An 18,332-nucleotide genomic window follows, 5' to 3' on the forward strand; every position below is an offset into this window, starting at 1 on the left:
TGACAATGACTTGACTCGGCTCATCTCGAAAAGGTCTGTCATAATACCATCAAATATGATTAAGACATGAGTGACGAAAAATATATTTTTCACGATAGTTCGTATGCTGGAGTTTAATAACGTCAAATTCGCCCGGTTCGTCAACTCGAACTCATTTCAATAAGCAACGAGCGCCGCAGAAGGACCCTCCCTGCGCTAAGCGGCATTCTTGAATTAGCTGCAGGCGTAGATGTGAGAACGCGCGCGTACGCACAGTAGATGACAGATCTCACAGTCCAGGTAGCATGCGTGCTGTCGACGTGTAATGCTGGCTGGAGTGTCAACGCGTAAGGCTCGCCAATGGCCAGTGTGCGAGAATGGGCGGCATGCGTAAGAGGCTTGCAGAGGACCCGGCCGGCGCCGCGCTGACAGCGGCTGATGAAGTGGCCCGGCGGCCGCGACGCGCCGTAAATTAGGCCCGGCCTGGACGCCACGCCACGCCGCGCCGCGCCGGGGTCGCATGTTGAGCTCTGCTGTGGACCTCCATGCTGTGCTGTGTTGTGTTGTGCTGTTCTGAGGCGTCGGCCGCAGCTGCCGCGCACTGGTGAGACGGCCGTCGCCGCCACACGCCTGACACTCCGGCAACCCACGTCGCAGTAGCGAGAGGCCGTACTACTGACGTTGACAGCTGCCACCTTCAAGTTGTTTCGTAATACATGCTACACATAACGTGCAAGACTTTCAACTGAAGCGTGGAACAGGGTGTCTTGATGGAATTTTAATATACTCGACACAAGTGCTAAAATAGGGTTAGCCTTTTATTTCTTCTTCTTCTTCTTATTCTGCACTTCATGGTTTAGCCAACGTTGCTTCAAAACAGATCTGACCAACGTTTCCTTAGGCTCATAGTACAACAGTGTTCTGGTGATCCTGTAATGTTATGTGTGTCTCACTGCTTTTTTTAAAGTAATTTATGCCTGATTTTATTCTGAGAAGCTCAGTAATGTATATAAATAATACCGTAAATGTGATTCAAAAAGTACTTGAAGTGAAGTGAAGCGCACCTGGACAGGAAGAAACTCTTTAGCGCGCAATGCTTGCAACGATAGTAGTTGTGCATCTTTGAGTATGGACTCAAAAAAAAATTTATTAAAGAAAAAAGAGGACTGTTAATGTGTATCTTGTGGAAAGAGGACGTGTTGCTAGGCCGTCGCTCAAACGTATTGATATTTTAGTGATAAAACCGAGTAAAGTATGTCTGAGAGTTGCCAAACATTTATGTATACAAATTTTCTGGAAGTGAAGAATAGAAATATCTTGTTTTTGGAAAAGGAGGTGAACTTCATTGGTGAAGGTCATTGTCGTCGCCGTCTATCAATCGACAGAATTGTAAGTGCACAAAGCTCACTAAAATACAGGAAAAGAAATGCTTTCTCTATAGTTTTCATTCAATAAGTAACAACCTCTGATAGTTTATTAATTACAGTCATTGGATTATGTTCTTGTACAAAAGTATGGTGATGAACTCCACTGTCAAATTTTGATGTAGCAGGACGTGTAGTTTTCAGGAAGTTTGTGTACCAAGCAATTTCCTTTTCTCACGAAAAACAGATTGCTATTTGATCTTATTTACTTACAACAGTTGTCCCTTAGGTATGAAAAACTACGAAAACTTGGGGTCAAAGCTATCCGTAATACGGCCAAGTAACTAACAGAGTCGTATTTTAAACCTTAGAGAACAATAACTTCCTCGAAATTGTAGAACGTCACCAACTGGTGCAGAAGCTGATTATTCAAGTAGGCAGCAACCAAAATTCAGGTACAAGTTACTACTTAAAGATATACAAGAAGAGACATGGGTGCAGCTTACGGGTTGCTTTTTGAGGCTGTGTTTCTCTGCAGCCAATTCAAAGGTCCGAAAATGGTTCATACTGCGGCGTCTAAGTATAATGAGAAATCAATATCATCTATACAAAAGGGGGAACACGCTATAAATTGGTTATAAACATGGATGACTTTGAAGAACACATGTCAGTCGGTAGAGTGACCCCAAAAATGGAGAAAAGGTGATTATTAATCTTTTTTCTTCAAACCTTTTCTTAACATTGCGTTAAGCGCAAGTAAATTCACTTTGAAACAGCCATCAACGTAAATTAGACGCATTAGGAGAGCTCTTCCACATAAATACGCCAAAAACTTTGTTTCAAACATGCCTCCGAGACGCATGTAATTATCGACGCTGGGGGTGGCCGGACAGATTATTAATCTAATTGCATTTTTCTTTTCTTCATTTAGGTTGCAAGTATATATCTAGTTTGTTTTCAAATACATTTTTCTACTGATTAACCCAGCCATGATCTTACTTAACATACTGTACATGTTCCATAGAGAAAAGATGGCACAACCATTACTTTGTAGAGCGTCTTTTGTATTTCTTTTCTGGTTTAGTTTTTAGGATTCTATTTATTGTACTGCATGTTTGCTAGAATATGAGTAACTAATTTACAAAAATCATTTACACATTTATAACTTCATGTTTTCCTAAGGAATTAAAACTCCTAAGCACTTCTAATACACAATCACTGATTACAATTTTGGTTCTAACATTAGATTTACCTTTTAATGCCACTGTTTATGTTTTATTTGTGGAAAGTAGAAATTTTTTTCGCTTAACATTGTAGCGCTCTTGGCAGCTCGTTTTCAGTTTTATTTATCTGATTATCAGCAAATAGCATCATCTTAAGCATAAAGTCTGACGCAATACAATTGCCTCCGATAATTTATTACACTCATCACCTAATCAAATTACCTATAGAAATCATAAACAAAACAGGCGTCAGGCGTCCAGCTGCAACTCCGCCTGACGTAGGAATATTTTTGCTATACGTTCCGTTTCCAACATGTGCACTGATCGTTGCAACTTAATGTATAAGTTTCAGTACTTTATTTTGGTGATTCGTACGTCAACTTTGAAACGTAATGTCCCATAATTTTTCCCTAGTCACTCAGTGGAATGCTCTTCAGTAATCAATAAAAGCTATATGAGTTTCATGGTGATATTCCCTTATTTTTCCTATTATCTGCTTAACTGTGAAAGTCGCATCTGTGCAAGGTTAGGTTAGGTTAGGTTAGTGTTGTTTTAACGTCCCATCGACAACGAGGTCATTAGAGACGGAGCGCAAGCTCAGGTTAGGGAAGGATGGGGAAGGATATCGGCCGTGCCCTTTCAAAGGAACCATCCCGGCATTTGCCTGAAACGATTTAGGGAAATCACGGAAAACCTAAATCAGGATAGCTGGAGACGGGATTGAACCGTCGTCCTCCCGAATGCGAGTCCAGTGTGCTAACCACTGCGCCACCTCGCTCGGTTGTGCAAGATCGTCCTTACCTAAAGCTAACTGGCTGGGATGGTGTATGAGTTGAAGTTACTTCCTAGATTACCTACTTAAACATGAGAGGAAATGAGGTCGCCGGCTGCTGTGGCCGAGCGGTTCTTGGCGCTTCAGTCTGGAACCGCGCGACCGCTACGATCGCAGGTTCGAATCCTGCCTTGGGCGTGGATGTGTGTAATGTCCTTAGGTTAGTTAAGCTTAAGTAGTTTTACGTTCTACGGGACTGATGACCTCAGATGTTAAGTCCCATAGTGCTCAGAGCCATTTGAACCAGTCTGAAATGTGGTCGCAGGAAAACGTGTGATGCAGATGCACAGAAGGATTTTGGTAGATGTGACTAAAATAAACCGTTTGAGAAACGAAATAAAATTATGAGAGACAGGATAAATAAGAGAATCAGGCTCATTCGACAGAAAAATTAGAATGCGGGGATCAATATCAATGACACTAACAAAGAGTCTTGGATAAGAAATGCCTGACGAGACTGCTCTTTCTCTCTCCGTAAATCTCAATAACAGTACAATCTTCTATTCTATTACATGTAATTTGCTACTAATATTCGCTAGTACATCCATCTTGGAGAGATTCTGGTACACTTTGTTCAATGGAATCCTATTGCCTCTTGTTAAACCTCTGTGGATGTCTCATATGTCATGTAAAGAGCACATTGTAACGAATGCATCACTACCGACGGAGATGGCACAGTTATTAGTAGCACACTGGTCTCGCATTCGAATTTTCTCGATGTCGGTGGAACGTTAAACCGAATCTTCATTCCATCTTTTTCTTATGTCATTATCTGTCCTCATAAAATGTCTAACAGTATCGTAGAATATACTAACTGCCGACATGGTATTCACGTTACACGCTAGAAATTCTTCTCTGCAGTGACCCGCTAAGATACACAACGCACAAGCCTGCAGCCTAGGAGAAATCTGCGTTACGGTGCCAGATCGATGCTGTGTACGGGTACAATGCGTAGCGGAGGCAGCTTTTGTTTGCTAATTCTGCAGTCATTAGCGGTACTTGCATGAATGCAGACCTTTAAGACGAGAGAAAAAGCACTCGACTGAAAATCTTCAAACAGTGAGTAAAGATATTTGAATATATTTGACACCAGTAGCTTTGAGGTCTAATTTACGGACACGATATAAAAGCGAAACATTAACGGACTGTCTGGAAAATGTTACGTAGAGCTTTTAGCAACTGTCATAAGTACATGACTGCCAATGAATACAGGGAATTTTCAGCGGGTTTGCTTTGCTACGAGAACCGGCGTGGAGGTTTAGGATAAGTTTCTTAACACCTTCGCAATGGCCGTAACCCTGACATTTTTCTTTCTCACAAGTTCATGTAGCGAGCTGTGGTTATTTCCAAACAACTTAGAGTCCGATTAGAAGATCATTGAGCTAAGGACTATGTTATACAATCGTCACTATTTACGTCTCAACGCTAGAAAATTACAGCGAAATATCGAAAGACCTGCAGAAGATCGAGAGGATATACACTAAACGCAGAAGTGGTCCGAAAAAGTAATGTACTGCCCATAAACAAGCAGAAAGACGTATGAATGTTTTATCACACGATTGCCGGAAAATCACTGCAGATAGTCACAACCATTAAATAGATTTAGGTGCTAACCTATTTAAAACTGAACGACGACATTAAACACACCGCTGAAAAGGCAGATACCATTTCGATGAATCATCAAAGATACAGTCCACTCACGGGAGAGGTACGTACCAAGATATTTGACTGTTTCTTATGAACTGTTCCTCACTCTGCGATTGTTACCAAGTAGAATATATAGAGGAAACAGAGACTCTCAGGAGAGGAGCAGAGCGTTTCGTTCCGTCCGTTTAGCCAGCGCAAAGTCATCATCGATACGTTTATTCAGTACCAGAGTCTGACGTCATAACAGAAGCGCTTTCCGTCACGGTATGGTGAACTGTTAAAAATTCCAAGAGTTAACGTTCCTATAAAAGTCGACCTACATTATTCTTTTACATATAACTCGCGAAAATATCACAGTGGTCAAACATAGAGATTATAGCTCATACAGAGCAAGCAGATGACCTGCCAGACTGCCATCCGTGACTGGAAGAGCAGGAGCCATTGCCAGCGGTATACGAATTACCTTGCGCCGCACAAGGATGGCTTCGGGGTACACAGGGTGTTTCAGGACCTCACCGACAAATATTGAAGGATCATAGTTCACTCAAAGATGATTCTTATTTGTTCAGAAACACATACGTTTTAGACCGCCTTTTATGATTTAAACGGATCGTCAAGATGCGCACCGCTATCTAGCGATCTGCTGCGCAGCTCCTCCTCGAAATTGTTATTCCTTGGAATCGTAGCAGTCCTATCTCTAAGACTGTGTTGTTCTAACACTATCTGTTCAGTAACGTGCACCTAATTATTTCTGAATTCAGAATTTCTTGCTGTTAGCACTCAGTGGAGTACTGAAGTATGGGCTCGGTGAGGTAATTAACACATACATCACGTTTTGCATGACCCCGGTTCTTATAACTCCTGAAGAAGGACGTTTACTGTGGATTTTATGCCACAGACACAGTCCCTTTGACTCTTCAGAGATGTCACTAACCCCGCCCAGAGATGTAAACAAACATAGATGAGCACAGTCTATTAGACGGAGGGGGTCCTACAGCCGATCATATCTAGCCATTCCACCAGGAAGGTGGTACACAGCTCTGTAATTCAACCGCGCCTGGACGGTCAATGCCTCTGTTCGATCGCGTCCGCGTTGTTACTTTGTGCTAGCAAGGGCTCTCACCAAGGGAAGTCTCCAGGCGTCTCGGAGTGAACCAAAGCGTTGTTGTTCGAACATGGAGGAGATACAGAGAGAGAGAGAGAGGAACTCTCGATGACATGCCTTGCTCAGGCAGGCCAAGGGCTACTACTGCAGAGGATGACCGCTACCTACGGATTATGGCTCGGAGGAACCCTGACAGCAACGCCACCATGTTGAATAATGCTTTTCGTGCAGCCCAGTACGTCGTGTTACGACTCACACTGTTCGCAGCAGGGTACATGACACGCAACTTCACCCCCGACATCCATGGCGAGGTTCATCTTTGCAACCAAAAAACCATGCAGCGGGGTACAGATGAGCACAACAAAATGCCGAAAGGATCGCTCAGGATTGGCATCACGTTCTCTTCACCGAAGGGTGTCGCTCAACGACATAATGGTCGGACACGATTTTGGAGGCAACCTGGTCAGGCTGAACGCCTTAGACACACTGTCCTGCTGTTTTTGGGTGGCATTATATAGAGCCGACGTACGCCGTTTGTAGTTATGGATTTCACCTTAGTGGCTGCACGATACGTGAATCCCATTCTCCGACCGTTAGTGCAACCATATCGGCAACATATTGGCGAGGCAATCGCCTTCATGGACGACAATTTGCGCCTCATCGTGCACAGCTTGTGAATGACTTCCTTCAGGATAACGACATCCCTCGACTAGAGTGGCCAGCATTTTCTCTAGACATGAACCGTATCGAAACAGCCTGGGATGGATTGAAAAGGGCCGTTTATCGACAACGAGACCCACCAACCACTCTCAGGGATCTACGCCGAATCGCCATTGAGGAGTGGGACAATCTGGACCAACAGTGCCTTGATGAACTTTTGGATAGTATGCCACGACGAATACAGGCATGCATCAATGCAAGAGGACGTGCTACTGAGTATTAGAGATACAAATGTGTACATAAATCTGGAAAACCACCTCTGAGGGTCTCACTGTATGGGGTGCAACATGCAATGTGTGGTTTTCACGGGCAATAAAAAGGGCTGAAATGATGTTTATGTTGATCTCTATTCCAATTTTCTGTACAGGTTCCGGAACTTTCGGAACAGTGTAGATGCAAGACAATTTTTAATGTGTGTATGATTATGTGTTACGGTGAGACGAGAGGAAATGGAAGAGCATTTCCATATATACGAAATTCTGATTCCTAACAGAGGACACCAACAGCACAATACCGTTGGTGGAGTATATGAGCTCTTACTGAAACAGGTAGTACACATCCTCAGGATGTTTGTGGTGACACGTGTGACGTGAGAACACTAGATTTTGAGGGTCAAGTAATACATAAATTTAGCAATGAACCTTCAAGCAGCTATGGCAACATGTTCAGTATCTATATCGAAACTATTACGGGAGCACAACTCACATACGTACTATCTTCAAAGAGTGCATATTGTAGAACCAGTTGATTACTCACATCGTAACCAATTTGGGCAGCGGTTCTTACACCTAAGAGTGAATGATGCTGCGTTTCATATATATGTTTTGTTTGCAGCCGGCCGCGGTGGCTGTGCGGTTCTGGCGCTGCAGTCCGGAACCGCGGGACTGCTACGGTCGCAGGTTCGAATCCTTCCTCGGGCATGGGTGTGTGTGATGTCCTTAGGTTAGTTAGGTTTAAGTAGTTCTAAGCTCTAGGGGACTTATGACCTAAGATGTGGAGTCCCATAGTGCTCAGAGCCATTTGAGTTTTGTTTGCAGATGAGGCCTCCCTTATACGGGACAGGTATTTGAACAGCAAGAAAAGCCACATCTGGGACTAAAACAACCCTCATGCGGTTGCGGTTAGATCGCATGAGAGAGGGTTTTCTATAAACATGTTGGCACCTAGGTTAACTAGAGGAGCTTACTTGCAGTCCCTACAGTCAGCATTTCTGTAACTGCGCAGAGTCCTCTGGTTCCAGATCGATGGAGCCCCAGTACTCTTCCGCGTTGATACACGAGCACAGCTAATTGTCGACTTTGGGTAACATTGCTTAGAACGAGGAGGACCTCTTGCTTTTCCAGAGCGTTCACCTGACTTGAAGCCCATTTATTACTTCACAGGAGTGTGGTTCACGTTACTCCAATTACCACTGTAGCTGAGCTGATAGCCCGAATCGCTGACGGACTCCACCAAATCCGACAGAATCCTGACGTACTCATGTTTGGAAGAGCATTGATACGGTGTGCAGATGTATTAAGACACGTGGCGTAGTGTTTGAACTATTTGTGCAAATTACTGTTAGAACATGGACCTCTGTCCTAACAGGTCTCTTAAGGCCCAAAATTCACCCTCAGCCTGTAGGCGTCACTGGATGCGAATGTGGCGAATGTGAGATGGTGGGCGGTGGGGGGGGGGGGGGTGGAGGTGGTGGGCGTGTGGTCAGCGTACTGCCCTACCGAGCGTTGTGTTTTCGTGACCGGAGCCGCCGCTACTTCTCAGTCAAGTAGCTCCTCAATTTTTCTCACAGAGGCTGAGTGCACACCACTAGCCAACAGTTCTCGGAAGATCCAGACGGTGACCCATCCAGGTGCTAGCCAAGCCTCACAGCGCTTAGTTTCGGTGATCTGACGGGCACCGGTGCTACCACTGCAGCAAGTTGTTGGCAGGGCGTTAGCATATGACTAATAATAATAATAAACAGCAATTTTTTCCTCTCGTATTTTACCATTGCTATAACCTTCAGAGCGCATTTAATACGATATGACCCTTAATTAGAAAACGATCCTCTTTGTGTGAACGATCAATCCTCAAGTTTCGTCATTGAGGTTCTGAAACACCCTGTAGATGTAGACGTTGTATATAGTTGCCGGCCGCCGTGGCCGAGCGGTTCTAGGCGCTTCAGCCCGGAACCGCGCAGCTGCTACGGTCGTAGGTTTGAATCCATTCTCGGAAATGGATGTGTGTCATGTCCTTAGGTTAGTTAGGTTTAAGTAGTTCTAACTGTAGGGAACTGATGACGGGGCTGATGACCTCAGATCTTAAGTCCCATACTGCTTACAGCCATTTGAACCATTTTTTATATATAGTTGTTGACGAAGGTGTAGAAATGCAAATAAGCAGCGACAGACTCGACCTTCTCACTCGACGCATCATCCATTCACTGTTTATACAGACATGAGACGTCCAAGCGAAATACTTTCTACTTTGTCAGGCCTTAGTACAAAAATTTCCTTAAGAAAACATTTTACTTAAGCTACAGTCTGTTTTGCCATACGTTTAGAACGCAGTAAGCAAACATTAATATAGTTAAAGAATACGACAAATCCTTTTTCGACGAATATATATATAAAACCTCGTGTCAAGGTATTGAGCATGCTTTAGAGCAGTCAGAAATAAGTTTCCACCACGTGAAAATCATAGGGTGTTTTACGACCAGGATACCGGAAGAAGACGTAATGATGTTTCCGATACACACATAGAAAATAGAGAAATATTTCCTACCGTAATTCTTCTACGTAACGTGCAGTGGGATACGTTACTGATCTATAGTACTGCACTAAGAAGTGCCGAAATTAGGATAGCTGGCGCCACTCACAAACAATAACTTCTCGCGCCCGACCCATCCCCCACCGTCATCCTCTCAGTACAAAGTACCCCTTTCGTTTTCTTTTAATACCCACTTCAAGGGAAGTCTCCTCTCAAATCATTGTCAGTTTCCTATGCTTTCATTCCTGAATAAAGCAAAATGTAATTTATCATGTTTTCGTTAATGATGAGTATTTCAGGAAAGTGTTCTTTTAAGTCTGATACATTTCTCTTACCGCTTCCGGATAGAAGTCAACAACCTGTGACACCACGAAACAGCCGCCAGGGCACGCACTACATCAGCGGTATCCTATTTGCGCCTCTGGCACTGGTCGATTTCTTTATACAGAATCAGGATCTGGTCACAAAATTAAGACGTCAATCAGTCACCTAACGTCCTTCATGTTCACTCCATACGTCAATTAACAATATTCAACAAAAATATATTTTCCAGATTAGACTGTGTGCTACAGTATGATAATGTCGAATATCTTTGAATAAAGAGTCTCATGAAACTACTTTCGTTTTGTGTTGCTTAATCATAAAGGCTGTAGATTTCTCGACAAGTTCCACAATATTACATTAAAATTCTTATTTCATACTGTTTATACACATATCTGTCAGCTAAGCCATCGTAGCACGCAAATAGAACGGGACAGCAGGTGCAAGTAGCGTGCGTTTAGGTTGTGCGGATCTGAGCAGGGGCTCTTCGTGTTGGACTTTGTCGAGAGGAGAGCCGTGCCCTCTTTTACTTTCAGATAGCGCGAACTGTGGCTTCACAACTTGTGCGTGGGGGCAACTTGCCAAGAACGGGAGAGCAAAATAGCAAAATAAGGAAATAATAAAAGGGGCAGTAGAAAGTGAGAGATACAACAGGTCACGGAGACGACAGAGGGTGGTGCGGGGCGGGGGCGGGGGGGGGGGAGGTAGCCTAAAGGTCGGCGCCCTGTCCAGGCCCCGCGCAGAGAGGTGAGAAGCAACGAAATGCGAGGGCGCACAATTTATCGGCCTTGCTGCAGACACTGCATCGGAGGGGGTGAGTCTCGGCAGAGCACGTGGGAGAAATGCTGCGGGAACTGGTGGCTAACAGGACGAGCTGGAACTCGCAAGAGGAGGCACGTGCCTGCAGCGCCGTCGCGTTTATCAGTTCAGATTCGCGTCGCCGGCAGAGAAGGTCCTTCCTCTGACCACCTCGATGTGACTGACATCGGAATGACAATGTTTAAAACAATGCTTGTGAGTATGTCTTCTATTGTGATACGCCGCTATGCAGAAACTTAAGCAGGAAAGTAACTTTCGCATGACGTGTCACTGCCAAGTAGAGTAGCTCGATGAATTTGCTCACACATAGAAAGCATACTTGACCTTTTAGCAACAAATAATCCTGGACAAATAGTGAGTGTTGTGACGAATTCAGGGATTAGCGACCACAAGGCAGTTGCTGCTAGGCTGAATACCGTAACACATACAACCATCAAAAAGAAACGAAAAGTTTATCTTTTCAAAAAAGCTGATAAAAATGCTCTTAAGGCCTTTTTAAGAGACAGTCTTCACTTCTTCCGATCTGATCATGTGAGTGCAGAAAAGTTGTGGAATGTTTTCAAAGTGATAGTATCAACATCAATTGAGAGATATACGTATTTATGTATCGCTTGAGCCTTTCCCACAGGTACGCAGGGTCAGCTATCATTAATCGGATGTGGCAATTAATGATAGCTGACCCTGCGTACCTGTGGGAAAGGCTCAAGCGATACATACACATATCTCTCAATTGATGTATATACCACATAAATTAATAAGTGATGGTACTGATTCCCCATGGTACACAAAACGGGTCAGATCGTTGTTGCAGAAGCAACGAAAAAAGCTTGCCAAATTTAAAAGAACGCAAAATCCCCAACATTAGCAAAGTTTTACAGAAGTTAGAAATACAATGCGTACTTCAATGTGAGATGCTTTTAATGATTTCCACAACGAAATTCTGTCTCGAAATCTGGCAGAAAACCCAAAGAGATTGTGATCATACATGAAGCACACCAGTGGCAAGACGCAATCAATACGTTCACTGCGCGATAACAACGGTGAAGTCACTGATGACAGTGCCACTAAAGCAGAGTTATTAAACACGGTTTTCGGAAACTCCTTCACCAAAGAAGACGAAGTAAATATTCCTGAATTCCAATCAAGAACAACTGCCAATATGAGAAACATAGAAGTAGATATCCTCGGTGTAACAAAGCAGCTTAAATCACTTAATAAAGGCAACGCCTCTGGTCCAGATTGTAAACCAGTCAGGTTACTCTCAGAATATGCTGATAAATTAGCTCCATATTTAGCAATTATATACAACCACTAGCTCACAGAAAGATCCGTACCTAAAGACTGGAAACGCGAGGGCTCAAGTCACATCCATACCCAAAAAGGGAAGTAGGAGTAATCCACAGAATTACAGGCCTATATCTCTAACGTCGATTTGCAGTAGGGTTTTACAACATATACTGCATTCGAACATTATGAAGAACCTGGAAGAAAACGATTCATTGATACGTAGTCAGCACGGATTCAGAAAATATTCTTCTTGTGAAACACAACTAGCTCTATACACTCATTAAGCAATAAGTACTGTCGACAGGGGATGTCAAATTCATTCTATATTTTTAGATTTCCATAAGGCTTTCGACACCGTTCCTCACAAGCGTCTTCAAACCAAACTGCGTGCCTACGGACTATCGCCTCAGGTGTGCTACTGTATTCGTGATTTCCTGTCAGAAAGGTCACAGTTCGTAGTAATAGACGGAAAGTCGTAGAGTAAAACAGAAGTAATATCCGGCGTTCCTCAAGGAAGTGTTATAGGCCCTCTATTGTTCCTGATCTATATTAACGACATAGGAGACAATCTGAGGAGCCCATTTAGATTGTTTGCAGATGATACTGTCATTTACCGTCTTGTAAAGTCATCAGATGCTCAAAATGACTTGCAAAATTATTTACATAAGATATCTGTAGGTGCAAAAAGCGGCAATTGACCCTGAATAAGGAAAATTGTGAAGTTATTCACATGGATACTAAAAGAAATCAGCTAAATTTCGCTTAAGTGATAAATCACACAAATCTGAAGTCTATAAATTCAACTTAATATTTAGGGATTACAATTACAAATAACCTAAATTGGAAAGATCACATAGATAATATTGTGGGTAGAGCAAACCGAAGACTGCGATTCATTGGCAGAACACTTAGAAGGTGCAACAGATCTACTAAAGAGACTGCTTACACCACGCTTGTCCGCCCTATTCTAGAGTACTGCTGTGCGGTATGGGATCCGCATCATGTGGGACTGGTGGATGACATCGGAAAAGTACATAGAAGGGCAGCTCGTTTTGTATTATCGCGAAATAAGGGAGATAGTGTCACAGACATGATACGTGAATTGGAGTGGCAATCATTAAAACAAATGAGTTTTTCGTTGCGACGGGATCTTCTCATGAAATTTCAATCACCAGTTTTCTCTTCCGATTGCGAAAACAATCTTTCGGTACACACTTACATAGGAAGAAATGATCATCACGATAAAATAAGAGAAATCAGGGCTCGCACAGAAAAATTTAATTGCTTGTTTTTCCCGCGCGCCGTTCTAGAGTGTAACGAGAGAGAGACAGCATGAAGGTGGTTCATTGAACCCTCTGCCAGGCACTTTATTGTGAATAGCAGAGTAATCACGTAGATGTAGATGTGAACTGATACCGAACACTACAGAACGTAGCTGAATGAAATACGCATTGTGACGAATCGAAACGACACTTTTGTTCAAAGACGATAATTAACTGAAGCTATCCTATTCATGATAGTCCCCTGGACAATTCAAAAGCGCGAACATCGTTCGTAATAGGGTGTGTGATCACAACGGAAGGCAGTGATTGCTCGGAAACGTATTCTTACACTGGCCACAACGTTGCTAAGGAGTAGTTGTGACAGGACGTTCCATTCCTCGACCAGTGCGGTAAACAACTGGTTGGTGGTCATCGGTGCCATGTGGACTTGCTGCAGTATGTCTTACCAACGCACCCATACATGTTGGAGGGTATATTAAGTTGGGGGGAACGGGCAGGCCGAATATCCTCTCGTTCCTAGCGCTGTAGGATACGTAGCGCAATGGCTTCCATAAAAGGGATGTCTGGGCAAATGCTTGCCCTAAAAGATCCACATAAGGAACGAAGGGTGTGTCACAACATCGATGGGCTGGCAAATGTATCTTTCCAAAGATTTGGAGGTCAGTACGCTCGTGCAACATTTTGCGTCGCCACACAATAACGCCTGCACCACCAAAACGTTCACTTCGTCGATGCTGAAGCTGTGGGAATATGTAATTCAGCCAGAAACAAATTATAACCTCATAAATGCTTCTTTATTGCAGGGCACTTTGTCATACTGATATAAATAGTCATCTCCTACCAACAGTTCCTCTACTGCAGGCAGAGCACCATTGTGTAAAATGTGTTTCCATAACCGCCCAGATTTAGCGTTTTCCTAAGCGAAATAAGGGGGCTTCCCGTAACCACGAAAAACATCACCGTACCGTAACACTACTTCGCCCGCACCTCGCTGTTGACGTAATGGTAGGTATCGTTCGTCAGGTATTCGTCGGACCAACACCTTCCCGTCGCATTTACAGGGGGTATAGCGTGATTCACCAAATCACTCGTTTCCAGTGGTGACTTTCTTTGCAGCACCTCCAGCGTCGCTTAGCATTGGCTATGGCAGGCGTTCTCTTCTGAATTACAGAATTACAGGTGGTTTTGCCCGCACCCCCCCCCCCCCCCCCCCCACGTTTCTTTCCTTCCTCAGTACTTCTAACACTTGCCACAAAAATTTTGTTTTTCTCTAATTTTTACAACTATCTGTTTCAACAATACAAGGAAGGAGCCTCCCAGAAGATTGTACAAGTACAGTCGGGCGTCCCCTGGGCAACGGTAAGTACCGGCAGATCCTTCCACACACTGAGCTACGTCTAAAACGACATGTATTCAGAATCTAAAACGAAGGAATACTAACAGTTACAACAACGAACACACCAACATTTTTTTAAAAAACTATCATAAATTTGTAATTTTTCAAATTTAACGGTTACAACTAGTTTGTAACTAACCATGGATGTATGCGTGCGGGTATTGGAATTGAGCAAATGCATGAATTTCATTACATATATTTACAAATTAGTTAATTGTCGAATTTTAGTTGTTTCCATCTGTATTGCTTCTAATTTATATAAAAAGTGTTAGTATTTGAAATACCACTACGCACAAGACGCAAAACGAAAATTAACACCTAAAAGTCAGTTTAAAACTGTTGTATTCGAAATGATCATCCTAAAAGCAAATACACAGGAGTAAAAATGAGCACGATTGAAATTTCGGAAACTCTTTGACAATTGCACTTTTAGTGCGACGCGTGTCCTTGAATTTGTGAAAAAAGCAGATGCACTCTGGGTCGTACTTCTGGAAAAGCAGCTCGGAGGTCCCCTTCCAGTTGCATTGGGGGCCGAAGTTTCATCTTAAGTAATGCCACTGCGGAAAATGTAGACTCACACACACTTCGTTCTTGCTAAACAGGGTAATCATTCCGTGCCTGCATCGAGAAAGTTTCAAGAGACTTCGATTTAAATTCATTTCTCAGCGTTCTGTCATTTCAAAGTTCTATTAGCTCCTCATGTTCTATTTCTGACAGGAGTCTGCTATGGTAGTATCGAACGGGTTGTGGATACAGTCATAATCGAATGAAGGCTCTGGAAATTTATCCTACAATTGTTGACGGAGCTTTCCGAGGCGTACTACGCACGTTTTCTAAGTCCGCCTACATCCAATTCTTTTTCCTTCACGAATCTATTCAGACCAAAAAACATCTCGAAGCTATCCGCCTCCATCGCGATTTTTCAGAATACGATTGTTCTCTTAAACGCAAGCAATTTCTCGCTTAGAAAGTGATGTTACTGTTTCGGTCATGAAGTGATTCATTAACATCATTCGGATCTTCAAAAGCGTTGGCCAAGTAAAACAATCGTAGAAACCATTTATCATCCAGAAAGAGAGCCGCGAATATAGGACTACGGTTCAAGAGAAAAGAAACAGTTCGTCCTTCATATCCACAGCGAAGAACTTTACTCTGAGATAATCAACGGACCTCGGTGTGCAATAGAAGCGATTCATGAGTAGAAGCCATCTCCTCTCAAAGAAAAGAAAAAAGACAACTGTTTAAAGCTCTTGCGTCTAGAAAATTTACAATACTCACTGCATTGTTCTGCCCTTACTGAGTTTAGATTGTAGTACTTTAAAAACCAGAGCTACCCTGTATATCATGCAATGAGTAAATTTTACAGAGGGAGCAGCATACACTCCCTTGAACCTCATTCTTGTTCGAGAACATCGGTGTATTTACCAACACAATTTGTTCACTATAGACTGCTGTCAACAAAAAAAGGAATTCACTATCAAGAAAATACCTTTTCCTGTAGTCCTCCCTTCAAGAGCCTTTCAAAATAGAAAGTTATTGTGCGTTTCATTTTCGTAACAGTAAGTACAAAAAGAAGAGGATGGGAAAATTTCTGATTTCAGTGTTGCAGGTCGGATATCGGACCATCAGAAAGACGTGATAGAAATTAATTTTTCATGTTACAGGCTGTTATATCAATACGACGACGACGGTGTCATCTGAGAGTTGTATCGATTTCAGACTCTGGCCAAATCTTTCTCCACGCATTTTGACAGCTACAGGAAGAACTAATTTCTCGCCAGTAAAGGGTTGTGATTAGGATTTCAGAATTAAGTAGGATGCATCTCGAATACTCGTAGAGCTCTCTTAGAAACTGATAAGTGCTTTTTCGTGAGGAAGCTGACATTTCCATTTACTTCTTGCTCATAACATCAAAAAAATTCGACGAATTTACTAACGTGGTCTGGATGTTGTTTCTGCATGTGTCTCTTTAGTTTTATAGTCTTCATGATACCGTTGGCTAAAATCAAACACACATCGTGGTCTTCCTCGTTCTTCAAAAGAATACTAGTAAATCCTAAAGTGAGATAATCAGCGTGATATTTGCGCCCTTTGGTTTTTTGTTTAAAACTAACGTTGCTGATAAGAACAGAGGAACACAAATTATTATAACTGCATACCTTCAAAGAGGAGACATTCGGTGAATCACTACCACGGGAATCTTGTTACCATTGGAGATCTATGGAAATGGCGGAATTTGTATCACTATAAATCCGGTTATCTACTTCCGCTGAACACGACTAGAATTCAAACCCTAGCTAATTAACTACCTTTTAGTTAACTTTGGAAGCCTAGCTGAAACGGTGTGGACAGTCTTTTACTGTATCCATCGATGCAAGGATTTCGCGGTCACATCGTCAAGCGGCTTACTGTCATTAGTGGCTGCTAAAAGCTTAGTATGTAGCTAAGTCTGAGGGTGATCAGTGGTACTTTCTCAGTTTTCCTGCTGATTGGGTTTACTGGTCACTTCTTGTTAGATAAGAGTAAATTAATGATGGCGAGCTTCCTAATTGAGTTCTTGGAAATTAGAGTCTGATGTTAGCAGTATTTGTTCGCTGGAAATCTTTCACTTACGTAATATGAAACGCAGGTACTGCAATGGAAGTCGGCAACCCCTCTACTACTCTCTCGCCCCGACCCCTTTGGTGGCGCCCCCCTTCTCTGAGGATGGCTAGATTACCAAGATGCTGTCCGACCACTGTACCATATCCTTATCTCCCTACGCGTAACAGTTCTGCTAGCCGGACTTCTGGAGCACTTTGGATCTTACGAGCGATTCGTTCCGCTGATTTCATTTGGTGTCCCATAACCACCAAAATGGTTCAAATCGCTCTGAGCACTATGGGACTTGACATCTGTGGTCATCAGTCCCCTAGAACTTAGAACTACTTAAACCTAACTAACCTAAGGACATCACACACATCCATGCCCGAGGCAGGATTCGAACCTGCGACCGTAGCAGTCGTGCGGTTCCGGACTGAGCGCCAAGAACCGCTAGACCACCGCGGCCGGCTCCATAACTACCCTTCTCAGTGTTCTGTGGTTCCAATCCCTCAGTAAATGAGATCTGCCTGGTCTTGGTTTAATCGTGGTTGTTCCTTCGCGTTACGTGCGGCCTAGTTGGGCAGTTTTAGGTTTGAAATGTCCCTGATGAATTTGTTACATCCATTCTGCTAGTACTGTTTGTCAACTGGAAACACAATAGTCCTCGCCTCCTTTTGTTTTGGTGTGTTCGCTTCTAGTGACGCTTAGTGGTCAGTTCTGCATCACACAGTGGTGTGCATATACTTTTGATCAGATAGTGTGCATGGGACAGTGACAAGGCAAAGTAAATGCGATATACCGTGGACAGAACATTTTCCAAATAGTGGGCAGGTATACGTTCCAAAATATGCTTAAATTTCTCAGTAATAAAACTATGTGCGGGCGTAGGATCTTTCCCGTCACGTGTAAGGTCATTCCTCTGGCCCATCACACAGTTTTAATGTTCTCGGAATTTCAGATCCCAACACACTTCGCTGCCGAGTGAAAAGATGTTTGCTGGCCGGTGTGGCCGAGCGGTTCTTGGA

General features: G+C 43.2%; 1 protein-coding gene across 1 annotated transcript in view; it reads left to right on the forward strand.

Annotated features, from left to right (window-relative positions):
• Positions 1-356: 356 nt before the first annotated feature.
• Positions 357-18,332, forward strand: part of LOC124788738 (neuropeptide F receptor-like) — a 42,383-nt gene continuing 24,407 nt past the window's right edge. Inside the window, exon 1 of the mRNA XM_047256021.1 lies at positions 357-446. Coding sequence (XP_047111977.1) covers positions 357-446 — 90 coding nt within the window. The remainder of the gene's footprint in view (positions 447-18,332) is intronic.

Source organism: Schistocerca piceifrons, chromosome 3, assembly GCF_021461385.2.
Source record: "Schistocerca piceifrons isolate TAMUIC-IGC-003096 chromosome 3, iqSchPice1.1, whole genome shotgun sequence".
NCBI lineage: Eukaryota > Metazoa > Arthropoda > Insecta > Orthoptera > Acrididae > Schistocerca > Schistocerca piceifrons.